The 13,887-nt window shown below is 46.8% G+C and overlaps 1 protein-coding gene across 1 annotated transcript in view; it reads left to right on the top strand.

Annotated features, from left to right (window-relative positions):
* The window catches only part of WDR93 (WD repeat domain 93), a 49,377-nt gene that overhangs the window by 27,403 nt on the left and 8,087 nt on the right, over positions 1 to 13,887 (top strand). Inside the window, exons 9-17 of the mRNA XM_033402851.2 lie at positions 688 to 772; positions 4,271 to 4,442; positions 6,070 to 6,140; positions 6,714 to 6,800; positions 7,845 to 7,964; positions 8,295 to 8,508; positions 10,273 to 10,336; positions 12,244 to 12,400; positions 12,739 to 12,940. Coding sequence (XP_033258742.1) covers positions 688 to 772; positions 4,271 to 4,442; positions 6,070 to 6,140; positions 6,714 to 6,800; positions 7,845 to 7,964; positions 8,295 to 8,508; positions 10,273 to 10,336; positions 12,244 to 12,400; positions 12,739 to 12,940 — 1,172 coding nt within the window. The remainder of the gene's footprint in view (positions 1 to 687; positions 773 to 4,270; positions 4,443 to 6,069; positions 6,141 to 6,713; positions 6,801 to 7,844; positions 7,965 to 8,294; positions 8,509 to 10,272; positions 10,337 to 12,243; positions 12,401 to 12,738; positions 12,941 to 13,887) is intronic.

Genomic DNA, 13,887 nt, shown 5'->3' with positions numbered 1-13,887 from the left:
CTTGAGAATTGACCGTTTTATCATTATTCAATGACTCTTTGATCACTGGTAATATTCTTTGCTCTGAAATCTATTATGTCAGATATTAATACAGCCACCCCAGCTTTCTTTTGATCAGTTTACAAGATGTATCTTTTTTCTATACTTTTAATATATTGGTGTCTTTTTTTTTATTCGTGTCTTTATATTTAAAATGAGTTTCTTTTTGACAGCATATCGTTGGGTCTTGCCTTTTTATACAATCTGCCAATCTCTACCTTTTAATTGGGGTGTTTAGGCCATTTATATTTAATGTGATTATTGATATGTTTAGGTTTAAATCTACCACTTTGCTATTTACTTTCTATTTGTCCCACCTGTTTTTCTTCCTTATTCCTCTTTTTCTGCCTTCTTTTGAAATGAGTGTTTTTTTTTTTTTTTTTGCGGTATGCGGGCCTCTCGCTGTTGTGGCCTCTCCTGTTGCAGAGCACAGGCTCCGGACGCGCAGGCTCAGTGGCCATGGCTCACGGGCCCAGCCGCTCCGCGGCATGTGGGATCCTCCCGGACCGGGGCACGAACCCGCGTCCCCTGCATCGGCAGGCGGACTCTCAACCACTGCGCCACCAGGGAAGCCCGAAATGAGTGTTTTTAATGATACAGTTTTATCTCCTTTGTTGGCTTATTAGCTGTGCCTTTTCTTTATTGTAGGATATAAACATTTATTTTAGAGGAGATGCTAAATTGAGTGTTCCAGTTTACATAATGAAAATCAAACCACCCAAACCAGTTGCAGGTAGGTATAACTCAATGAATACTTTCTTTCCTTTTGCCATTGCTTTATTTGTTTTTTCATTCTCTGCCTTTCTCCACATTTCCCATCTTTTCCATTTATTGGCAGCAATATCTAATTTTTTAATTCATAAGCTCTGAGACCTAAAGATTAAAAATATAAATGTTACAAGGATACAGTTAACTAACAGAATTGGGATATCAGGAAAGAGACATCTTTCCCAAGTGCTAGTGGAGTTCATTCATTCCTACATTCCTGTGTTAGTTCATTCATCAGTGCCAATACTGCACCAAGCACAAAGATGAGTAAGACACATCTCCGGTGCTCTAAAAGCTGCTAGTGTACCAAGGGAGAATAGGAGGAAACCACCATAGTAGGATATGATAAGTGCAACAATGGGGAACATCCAGGGCCATGAAAACATAGAGGAAGGAGTAACTAACTCTGCCCAGGGAATAGGCAGAGGCTTTATCAGAAGAAGGGACATTTGGGAAGGTTTTGAAGAATAAGTGGGAGCTGGTTAAGAGGAGCAGGGGGGAAGTCCACTGTAGACACGGGACATAGAGTCTATCCTCTCAATAGTCACATATTCAAAGATATACCTATATACCTACACACATATATTCAAAGATATACCTACAAGAATGTTCACTGCAGTGCTATTTATAGAGGCAAAAGACTGGTTAGATAAATCTGGTACACTCAGAACACTTTACAACCATTAAAAGCAAAGAGAGAAATGCAAAACACCAAGGGTAGCCAATTCAGTCTTATAAAAGAACATGGTGATATGATTTGCTCCATCAAGATTTATTATAAAGCCACAGTAATTAAGACAAGGTAGAAAAAGAGATGAGTGAATAATAGAAATATATATAAAATACAGAAATATAAATAGATAGAAATAGTAGATAGAAAAATAAATTAATAAAACAGGATAGAGAGGCCAGGACAAACTTAAGCATAAATGGACACTTGATACCTGACGGAGGTGGTGCTACAGAGTAGTGAATGGTCATTTCAGTAAATGACGCTGGTTGTCCATATGGAAACAAAAGTGAATATTGACCCCTGCCTCACATGATATACAAAATTAAATTCCAGATGAATCATAGAAGTAAATATGAAAGACAAAGCAATAAAACTTTTAGAAAATAAGTCAATATCTTTATGACCTCTGGGTAAGGAAAGACTTTTTAAACAAAACTCAAGTACTTATATATAATAAAAGTTGATAAGTTTGATTACATTAAAATTGAGGACTTATAATCATCCAAAGACATCATTAAGAGCATGAAAGAACAAATCATGTATTGGGAGAAGATATTTGCAAAACATGTAAAACTTATGAATGGTCCACATCCAGACTATATAAAGAATTCCTACAAATTGTTAGGAAAAAGACAGATCATTCAGCATAAAACAGGCAGGAGATTATTCAAATGGCCAATAAACATATACGAAGGTGCTCAACATAATTAGTTATCAGGGAAATGCAAATTAAAACCATAATGAGATACCACTCCACACCCACCAGGATGGCTAAAATTAAAAGAGATTGATCGTACCAAGTTGGTAAGGATGTGGAATAATCAGACCTCCCATAGATTACAGTTAGCAATGAAAGTCAGTACAACCACCTTGGAAAACAGTTTAGCATTATCTGGTAATGTTGAAGATAAGTTATATCCTATGACCCAGCATTTACACTCCTAGGTAGGGCGACCAAGAATATCATTTTGCCTGGGACTAAGGGGTTTTCCGGGATGTGAGGCCTTTGGTGCTAAAACTGGGAAACTCCTGCACAAACCAGAATAAGTTGGTCACCCTACTTCTAGGTGTATACCTGATAGGCCTGCAAGTAACTGTGCACAAGGAGGCATGTACAAGAATGATAATAATGACATGATTTCCAATAGCCCCAAACCATGAAACAACCGAAATATCCATCAATAAAAGAACAGATAAATAAACTTTAGTTCACTCAATGGAATATTATACAGCAATGAAAATGAACAAACTACAGCTATACACAGCAAAATGGATAAATCTCACAAACAATATTAAGCAAAAGAGGGCACATATAGAGTTAACACTGTGTAATTCCATTGTGTACAGCTCAAAAGCAGGCAAAACAAAGCTGTAGTGTTTAGATGCATATTTAGGTAGCAAAAGTAAAATAAATGTCATGAAGTGATTACATAAAAGCCAAGACAATGGTTGCCGCTCTTCCCAGGGGGTTATGACTGGAGAAGGGCCCTTGGAAAGCTTTTAGGGAGGGGTGATAATCTGTTTCTTGACCTCAGTAGAGACAGATGTTTGCTTTATAATAACTTATTAAGACATATTTTTATGCTCTTTTCTGAATGTATTATATTTCACAACAAGAAAAAGGTTTACTAAATGAAAATAAGCAACGAACAACGAAGAAGATCTATAGTACTGAAATGAAGAGATCTCCCAAGACATTTTGTTAAGTCAAAATGCAAGGGTTCTAGTGTATGACAGCAATTCTCAAACTTTAGCTGGATCAGACTCACTTGGAGGACTTGTTAAAACCCAAATTGCTGGGCCCCACCCACCGAGTTTCTGTTTCAGTAGGTCTGGGGTGGGGCTTGAGAACCTTCATTTCTAACCCTGCCAGATTCCTGCTGATCTGGGACCACATTCTGAGAACTGCTAGTTGATATATGCTATCATTTGTTTATAAAATATATACAAATGTACATGAAATACATATTTAAAAATATAATATAAGACTGTATATATTATATAATATAATAATATATTGCCATCTAGAAGGGGCCTCTTTCTAGAAATTGATGCAGGAAACTGATAACAATGGTTGCCTCTGGGGAAGGAGACCTGGGGCACAGTGAGACCTCCTGGGCAACTTGAGGGACCTGGGCACTTTCAGAAGTTCTGAAAGTTGGGCTGTGAACCCAGAAAATAAATCACTTATTTTTACTGTGAATTTAGGAGCAGATGAAAAAGAAGGAAATGCAAGGTCACTGGGAAGGAGAGTGATAAGAAAAGTGATTGGCAGAGAAAGGAGATTTTTTTAAAGGAAGGTAGTTGGATAAATTTAAGCACAGGAAGACGCTGGGACTGTCGAATGTAGGTCCTCAGCAGCAGCTGAATAGCACAAGTAACGGCAGATTTGGGGCCTTGCTGAGCTGGGAGACAGCAACAGTGATCTAAGGCCTCTAGTGACTCGTGAACATGTCCTTGGCCTCTGGAGATTCTGTAGTCTGGAAACAGGAAATGGCGGCGGGATGGAGATGGAGAAGTGGGAGGAGGAGAGCAGCTGCCCTTTGCCTGTGCTCCGTGAGCTGGTGGAGTAGGAGAGGCTGGGAAGAGGACTGAACACCTGGGCAAAGCAAGAACAGATTTCTGAGGACGAGGGATTCTGTAGGAAATTGGGAAGCATGGAGGAGAAGGGGGAAATCAGGAAGGAGGAAGTCAGATGGTTTGACCAATTCTGGAATATTTTCAACCTAGGTACCACATTTAAAAGCCCCCTGGAAGTCTTTGCAAAGATAGAAGATTGCTGTGGGCTGGGCTCTGGGCAGAATCACTTCATCAAGGACAGTCAGTGGGAGCGGCAGGCGGCAATCTTCAACGACACCTTCAGGAAGTACCTGGATGGGGAGTGGGAGGAGGAGCTGCTCAGGTGAGCCATGGAGGGGCCCAGCTAGAATGCCTCCGCCCTGGGAGCTTCTCCTCCCTGGGCGCATGCAGGAATCAGCCCAAGGACCTGAATTAATTCAAGGTCCCAAAGCTCTCGATGGTTTGGGGGACTTTTCTGAGTGTCTTTTGAAAAGTTGTATGGAGGGACTTCCCTGGTGGTGCAGCAGTTGAGAATCTGCCTGCCAATGCAGGGGACACGGGTTCGAGCCCCGGGCCGGCCGGGAGGACCCCACATGCCGCGGAGCAACTAAGCCCGTGCGCCACAACTAGAGAGCTCACACCCGTGGAGCCCATGCTCCGCAACAAGAGAAGCCACCGCAATAAGAAGCCTGCACACCACAATGAAGAACAACCCCCGCTCACCGCAACTAGAGAAAGCCCGCGCACAGCAACGAAGACCCAACGCAGCCATAAATACGTTAATTAAATTTTTTTAAAAAAGAAAAAATTCCTTAGAAAAAAGTTGTATGGAGATTGTTTAAATATAGCTCAAACAAAGGCTGATAACAGATTTTAAAGAAGGCATAGACATCTATGGAGATGAGAAGGAGAGTTTATTTTAGAATTTTTTTTTTTTGGCTGCACCACGTGGCTGGCAGGATGTCAGTTCCTTGACCAGGTATTGAACCCGGGCCACGGCAGTGAAGGCACCGAATCCTAACCACTGGACCACCAGGGAACTCCCCATTTTATAATTTTTTGTATGATAGCGTCTCCTTAAAAAAAATTGTTTTCCTGATTATCTAGACAGCACAGATGATCCTCAAGAGGGAAATAAAAGTCACCACTATTAATATTTTTCTCCATTTGCATCCAGTCTTTCTAAATGTAATACATTAATGTGTAATTATTAAAATGTTACTTTCTAATCTCGGTCAGCAGGTAGGCCTCAGTGATTGTAAAAACTGAGCCCAAGTCCTTGAAGTATCTGGTGGAGCAGGTTCAGGAACCAGCTCTCCTCACAGCTACTGTGGGTCTCAGGGATGTCCTTGCTTCACGTGGGAAGTGAAACCTCTCATCTTGCCGTCAAGTGGGCCTTGAATTTTTTCACTTCACACAAAGTCCCAGGACTAGGCCCTAACAGAAACTACCTGAGGCCTGAACTGGAACCCAGTAAGGTTCAGTGCTGTGCTGCCCAGCAAGGTATTTAGGAATTTTGCAAGCCAGTCATTAAACCACTGGTCACTGTCCATAGTGGGAATATTTATACCACAAAAAGCTACGAACCCTATAAATCAGGAAATCAGGGTTTTTTTGGTTTTTTTTAAGAGTGCCAACTTATCAGCACACCACTGGTTGTACTGCTCCCAGGATAGGAGCATTTATGCACTTCACCCAAGTCTGGCATTAAGGGATCTTCCCCAAGATCCCTTGGGGAAGGGATCTGCCCACACTGGGTGCTGTTCCCGGCCTGGGAATAACTTCCACCGCTCTACCTACCCTGCCCTCACCAGGACCAGCACATAGAATGTGATTTGCCTCATGGCCCTGAACTCCTGGGAAGGTCCATCTGAACTACCCATTTCTGGTCTTACTACCAAGACTCTGCCAGCATTTCTCCTTGCCAAGGAGTCTGCCATGGCTCTGACCAGTGTCTCTTTCTTTCCCAGTATGGCCACGTTCCACTTCCTCCTTCCTAGCTGCATAATTGCAATGCCAGTGGAAGTTAAGAGCCCCCCAGGTAAGTGAACGTGAAGCAGGTCGTCACCTTGGGGGAATGCTTGGCAAGCCCTCCTGGAGAAGTTCTGCACAGCACACCCTGCCTGCTGGGAGGGAATGAGGTGGAATGTCGGCTGCCAGCTGCAGCTTAATGGTTTCTGGTTGGACCTGTGACCCCTGAGCCCAGATTCCCTGATATGGAGGCTGGCACTGTCTTCAGGGAGTGAGCTGCCACAGAGGACAGTGTGCACACACGTCCTGCCAGGCTGCTTCTGGATATGAATTCCTTTTGTAGAAAATGTTATTTAAAACACTGACAGCCAAGTGGACATGAATTATCTAGGAGATGTGAAAGCAGCTGAGGGACAGTTGTGACCATCCTCCCTGCACTCCCTGCACAGGAAGGCGACTTGGCCCTAGGAACAGCCCTCCTGGGGGGTGCCCAGACCCTCATCTGGAAGCTCACCCTTCAGTTGGGTGCTGCCCATTAGAATGAACCATTTCAAACTGACTTCCTCTTGGGCAAATCCCTTCACACAAACCAAAGGCCACCCAGACTCCTTATGTAATGCTCATTTCCTCTCTTCTTTCCCAGGGGTAGCCTGTGTCATTGGCGTACACTGGACTGGAAGTCACAACTTCTTCCTCTATTCACTTAACCGAACGCTGAAGGATAAAGTTGGTACTTTACTGCCGAGATGGGAGTGGCCTAAGCTCAGGGCTCTGAGAACATGTCCTTCTTCAGCTTAGCTGAGAGCACGTGACTGACACAGCAGCGTGGCTTTAGGGGACCAGAGCAGAGTGGGTGGCTTGGCAGCTGTCATGTGACCCCAAGGCTCTGTCTCTGAACTGTCATGTTTCTTAAAGATGACAGGTCCATAGGGACAGAGCCCCATCAGGTCCACAGGGCTCCTTAGACAACGAAGGTAAAAAGAAGGTGGGCTTGGCACCAGAGGGCCCGTCCCAGCACAACTATCTGCGAACTGTGTAGTCTCAGGCCAGTCACTTCACACCCCAATCCCATTTTCTCATCCAAAACAGAAAACTACTCAATTACACCATTGTTATCCACTGCATGCATTTGTTGTGAATAGCAAAATTCAGAGTTTCTGTATGTGAAAGCTCTTTGAAATCGAAAGGCACTTAGGAAATATGGGGGGTGGTGGTTTGTTTTTTACAAACTCATGGAGGCAGTTACATGAGCAAGTTCACTTTTGTGAGAATTCCTTGAAGTACAACACTATGTTGTACTTCAGAGTTATATCTCAGAAGTAAAGTTTAAAAACTCACAAGGGAAGAATTTCTTTCCTTCCATCCCTCTCCCAGGCAACCTGGCTTCTCATCTCAACTTCTGTACTGACCAGGCTTATATGACCTCGGGCAAGTCACTTACTTCTCTGCTTCAGTCTCCTCATCTGTAAGACAGGGGTACTAACAGGACCCACCTCATAGGATCCTTGTGAGCATTAAATGAAATGATGCATTAAAGTGCCTACCACGCTGTTTAGCACCTAGTAAGTACTCATTCAATGTCAGCTGTAGTATAATAATGGTGTAACTTGTTGTTATATATATTATCCTGAGGAAGGAGACAGCATTGCACAGAGAGGAGAGAGATGGTGAGTCCAGACAGGCAGACTAGTCTGGGTCTCATGTTGTCCAGGTGGAGGTGATGGGTGGGGGCGGGGTCCGGGGGCAGCCTGGTGAGTGGTGTCCTCCCCACTAGATCCCGAGGGCGTGTGGCCCTGTGCTGCACCCATTGCGGTGTCTCAGCTCAGCTGCTGCTGCTCCTACCTGGTGCTGGCCTGCGAGGATGGTGTGCTCACACTGTGGGACCTAGCCAAAGGTGAGCCCCACCGCTGCCTAATACCGCCGTTCCTCTGATACACATTTGATGGCTAGAGTCAGTACCTGGCTGCGTTGTAGCTTCCTTCCCTCCGCTCCAGTGCTGACCCTGCCCCCCTCCATGGGTCTGGTTCCCCCAAATACTTAGAAGGGGTCCCCCTGAAGGGGGCTCCCCTCGGACATTGGGGTTTCTTGCCTTCACCCTCAGGGGATGCTCATTGCTTGGTTTTGCCCTCACGTCCCTCACACTCTTGCTGGTCACAGACCCTGCGCCCATGGCTGCCTCCCTCTTCCCCCTTTTCTGACCTGCTTGTGCCGTTACTTTCTCCAGGACTCTCTCTTGGGGTCATCGCTCTTCCTGAAAGATGTTTCTGCCAAAGCATTCACTTCCTGAAATACTTCTTAGTCCACAAAGGACAGAACATGTATCCCGAGGGGCCAGTGAAATCCCAAATGAAATGTGTGGTACTGTGTACAGATGCTTCTCTCCAACTGGTGGCAGCCACGGGGACCCAAGGACCCACCCTCAGTGTGCTGGTGGAGAGGTCAGTGGCTTGAGGGCAGGGTGGGTGCATGATCTACCAGACAGATGATGCTATTTAATGGTAAAAAACTGACAATCTCTCAGCCTAGAGTCCACTTTCTCTCTAGTCATCACTTTCCCGGTGAGCTTCTCAAGCTCACCAATGTCTTTTACATGTGGGTGTATATATATATAAATTGTATGGTGGCACAAATGACATCTTTCATATCCCACATGACCAGGAAGAGGGTCATTTCTGCCAAAAGTTTTTTATCAGTTTCTCCAAGGGTCTCTCTCTTTTAAATTGTGAACTGTTTTATGCAGGCAAATCATCTGTACAATATGTGTGAGGGGGTGTATTTAGCATACGTATGGGGGAGGGTGAGAACTCCACTGTACCCATCACCGAGCTTAAGAAATAGATCATCACCAATTCAGTTAAGGCTCTCTGTGTGCTTCTCCCTGATCACATCCTTCTCTCTCCTCCTCCAAGTTAACCACCTTTTAATTATCTATTGCTACATATAACAAACCACTCCACAACTTAATGGCTTAAGAAAACAGTCAGCGTTTAGTCTCTGATGCAGTAGGTCAGCACTATGGGCTGGTCTCGCCTTGGCTCTCACAGGTGCCTTCGGGCAGCTGGCAGCTCGGTTAGGGGCTGGATGTCTAAGCCGGCCTCACTCACGTACCAGGCAGTTGGCAGCTGTTGGCCGGGGCACTCTTCCTTTCAGCCTCTCCTGCAGGCCATCTCAGGCTCCGTCACCTGGTAGCCTGAGGGCTCCCACCTGCCAGCGAGGTTCACTGATGCTTTCCAAGCCTCTGACACTGGACAAAGCATGTCACCTGGCCACACCCACATTTAAGCAGCAGAAAAATAGACTCCACCATTTTAGTGGGAGTTACTGCCAAATATTATGTCTACTTTTTTTTTTCAATCTACCACATTGTTTTTTTTGTTTTTACTTTATTTATTTTGGCTATACTGGGTCTTCATTGCTGTGCACAGGCTTTCTCTAGTTGCAGTGAGCGGGGGCTACTCTTTGTTGCTGTGCACGCATTCCTCATTGCGGTGGCTTCTCTTGCTGCAGAACACAGGCTCTAGGTGTGTGAGCTCAGGAGTTGTGGCACGTGGGCTCAGTAGTTGTGGCTCACGGGCTCTAGAGCGCAGGCTCAGTAGTTGTGGTGCACGGACTTAGTTGCTCCGCAGCATGTGGGATCTTCCTGGACCAGGGATTGAACCCGTGTCCCCTGCACTGGCAGGCGGATTCTTAACCACTGGGCCACCAGGGAAGTCCCTTTTTTCTTTTTTTTTAAATTTACTTATTTATTTATGTTTTCCTAAATTCATCATTTGTTTTCCTTTAAGAACTAACCACATCCATATGACTGTATCTCCAAGCAATATATTGTTTAGCTGTGCATATTTTAGGGGACCTGTAAGTGGAATCATATTATGTATATTCTCCAACTTGTTTTTCAATGCTATTTATTCTGTAACTTGCTTTGTGATATGGTTCATGAGAGCCATACATGTTGTATGTAGCTCCAGCTCTTTTATTTTCGTTGCTATATTGTATCCCATTGTATAATGTAACACAATTACTTAAGCATTCTCCTACCAGTGATTTATTTAGATTGTTCCCAGTTTTCACTACTGTGAACATCTCTGACATACCTCCTGATGCTTATAGACAAGAATTTATCCAGGATATATGCCTAGGAGAGGATAGCAAAACTTGAAAAGTCTTCAAGTCTGGATGTCTGTGTGTCTTGTTTCCTATAGGCCTGTGAAGCACCTGGATGAAGCCATCCGTGCAGTGGCCCCAGTCCAAGCCTTACCCGGCATGGTAGGTTCCTCAGGCCCCTCATTCCTCTTTAGTGAATGTATTCTTTATTCCTTCCAAAAATACTGGGCTGGCCAAAAAGTTCGTTCGGGTTTTTGTCCCATCCTTAGGAAAAACCCGAACGAACTTTTTGGCCAACCCAATATTTGTTGAAGGCCTATCGTGTGCTGGGCACTGGACTAGCTTTGGGCACAGACATGAAGGAGAAAGCACCTGCCCTCGTGGAGCTCACAGTTGAGTTGGGAAGACAGGCAAGCCCCCAAGCAGCTGCCCTAGAACCTGTAAAAGGCTGTGATATATCATGCAAAGGACACTGTGCAACGGAGAGAGGGGCCTCCTAACTCAAACTGCAGAGGCCGGTGGGGAGGAAGTGATGGACAGTGAGCTCAGCCACGGGCACCAAGAGGGCAGCACCATGGAGGCGAGAGAACACTGTGTCCCAGGCCGGCAGGAAGTTCAAGGAGCTGCAGGATCAGACTCCTGTGGGGTGTGGAGAGGGAAGAGGCTGGGGGCTGGGGGCACAGGGGCCCTTGTCTGGGATGCAGCTTGAAGCTTAGAGGGGAGTTGGAGCCAGGGAGCTCCAACTGTGTCCAGGGAAGGGCGGCGAGTGGAGCGGTGTTAGTGAGGAGATGGGCCCACAGCTCAGGGCTGCCTGGGCTGCAGCCAGAGGACAGGGAGGCACTGAGGCTGCTCTCGGCTTGTGGAGCTGATTCTCTAATCCCTACAGGGCCACTGAAGGAAACACAGGCCTGGAGGGAAAGTCTGTGATTCCCTGTGTGGCCCTGCCGGGAGTGAGGGGCCTACAGGACCCCCAGAGGAGGCTCTGAGAGAGTCCAGGGCTGAAAGAGTAGATTCTGTGCTCAGCAACCGGTTAGCGGTAGTTAAAGCCGTGGGGAGCAGCACGGCTGGCCATTGCGAGTGGGTGCGTATAGAAGAGGCTCCCAGGGGCACTACCATCACTTACACTGTAAGTCTTCCGGGACGGGGAAAATGAGCTCACGAAGTGATGGACAGGGGCGCCCCAGGAAAACCAGGAGGGGGCTCCTGGCGGCTCAGGGAGAAGGACTGGAAGAAAGCAAGAGCACAGTGTCCTGTGCTGAAGAGAAACCGAGTACTTTGTGGAGACCAGTGTCCATGGCAAGGGGGACAGCAGGGGAGGTCGGGGTGCAGGGAGGGTGAGGAGAGGCTCTCTCAGACGTCTGAGTGTGTGGCAGCGGGAAGAGGATGTAGGGTCAAGGGGGGTTTTAAAGATGGTGGTGAGGGGCTTCCCTGGTGGCGCAGTGGTTGAGAGTCCGCCTGCCGATGCAGGGGACGCGGGTTCGTGCCCCGGTCCGGGAGGATCCCACATGCCGCGGAGCGGCTGGTCCTGTGAGCCATGGCCGCTGAGCCTGCGCATCCGGAGCCTGTGCTCCGCAACGGGAGAGGCCGCAACAGTGAGAGGCCCGCGTACTGCAAAAAAAAAAAGATGTTAAAAAGATGGCGGTGAGTTTAGTATGTTCACCTACAGAGAGGAAAGAGCCCAAGCAGGAGAGAGGCCTCAGCTCCAACCCAGGGCAGGAGCGGCCGTTGGCTTGAACGGTCCCCGAGGAGGTGGGAGGAAAGGGTATGGCACAGATGCAGAACTGAATCCTGGCCGCATGGAGGGGGAAGTAGCAAGAGAAGCAGGGCCAAGGGGGAAGGACGGGCCAGGAACAGACACAGCCCTGGGGCCAGCCGGCTGCTGCTGGAGGCTCCATAGGAGCAAACACGCACATTGCTGCTGTCCCCTGAATGGTATGGCTGGAGCCAGAGGCTGGGTGCCAAGAGTGAAAAAATTCCCTGTTTGTTTTTTATTTCTAGCTGTTCTTATTTCACACGGAGGTGAGTGACAGAGTGGAGAAGTCCCCATTCACCATCTCTTTGCTTCCCAGGTGCTGATCTTTTCCAGCAATGGCTCTGTGCACCTCATGGATGTGGCCAAGCCGCAGATTGTCTGCGCCTTTGCTCCCCCAAGGTCCTACCACCTGGCGGTCCCCTGGAAGCCAGTATTTGTCGTGTCTTTATACCACCCGTGTTTCCTGCTCCGAGGTACGGAAGGGGGATCGTGAGGGCTGCTGCCCAGACCTGCGGCCTGCTGACCGTTTCCCTGAATTTCTCAGTCCTCTCAGAAAGCATAGGGTGACCCCACCCAGTCTCCTCCCCACGCCTCATCCCATCCACCACAGGCCAGCAGGACACCACCGCTGAGTCCTCACTTGGCACTTAGATAAAATGCCGGACAAGGTCTCCTCTCTGGGCCCCTGTTCCTCCAGATCAAGTGAGCCCCTCACAGCTCAACCCCAGTGACCCCTCATGCCCGCCCAGACTACAAGGCCACAGAGAAAGGGATCACTGTAACAGAACACGATGTTCCTGTTTCGTCCCAGGAGACCATCCAGATGAAATTGGATCTGCCAGCCAAGCCAAAGACATCCCAAATTCTATTTTCTATTTTAATTTCGAGGCCTACCCACTCCTGGAACAAATCTCAAGAAATTGCACCATTCCTCAAGCTAATGTGTTGGATGACACAACTTTCCCCCAGGTGTTGCCCTTGGAGGAAAGATGCGAGAATTTCTTCCAAAAGAGGTAGAGTTCTGGGTCTCTATCTCCTCCCTGCACCTGGGGTTGTCTCTGGACTAAGGAATAGTGGTTTGCTTGATGGTAAGATCCTTTCGGCATTCAAATCCCATTCAGACTGGTAGAAAAGGAGTAATGAATTCAGGCTGGTAAGAAAAGAAGGGCTGCAAGTTGGTGTTTTCTTCTGTCAAGACTGTCTTTTCTTTTTGCTTTCTCAATTTTTTTTTAAGTATATTTGGATTATCAGACACAGTCATCTAAGACAGGGGCAGGCAAACTACAGCCAAATTTGGCCCACTGCCTGTTTTTGTAAATAAAGTTTCACTGGAACACATCATACCCACAGCTTTATGTCTCATCTACTTATGTAAGTGCTTCAACAGCAGAGTTGAACAGCTGCAACAGAGACCCTATGACCCATAAAGCCTAAATCATTTACTATTTGGCCCTTTATAGAAGATGTTTGCCAGCCCCTAGTCTAAGACCCCTTTCCTCTCTCCGTCATCCAGATAAACGATTATGTGATACATCTTTTCTCTTCCCCTTTCTGTAAACCCCAGCCTCACAGGGACTCTGCTTGTGTTCCTTCCTCCTATAAAAGCATCCTTAATGGTATTCAGTACATTCTGGGGAAGCAGGGTTCTCTTCTAATCCATCCACAACAAACTTCTAGGGGTTTTCAAATTCTTATTGACAATTTCTGCCATGATCTGACCATACCTGTCAGGTGGAAGAGGGTTGTCAGTGGAGCCCTGGACTCTCACACCACCTGCCACTACAGAGCTGGGGGGCTTTGGTGGGCTTTCCCTGACAGGGTCTCAGTGTCCCTCGAGGAACGAAGTGAAATGGCTAAGGTACTCAGATTTGAGGGTTCTTTTGGTTGCGCTGGGTCTTAGTTGCAGCAGGTGGGCTCCTTAGTTGCAGCTCGCTGGCTCCTTAGTTGTGGCTCACTGGCT

The sequence above is a fragment of the Orcinus orca genome, chromosome 2 (assembly GCF_937001465.1).
Source record: "Orcinus orca chromosome 2, mOrcOrc1.1, whole genome shotgun sequence".
NCBI classification, from domain to species: domain Eukaryota; kingdom Metazoa; phylum Chordata; class Mammalia; order Artiodactyla; family Delphinidae; genus Orcinus; species Orcinus orca.
Note: the sequence above shows the minus strand (reverse complement) of the source record. Positions and strands in the feature narration are given on the sequence as shown.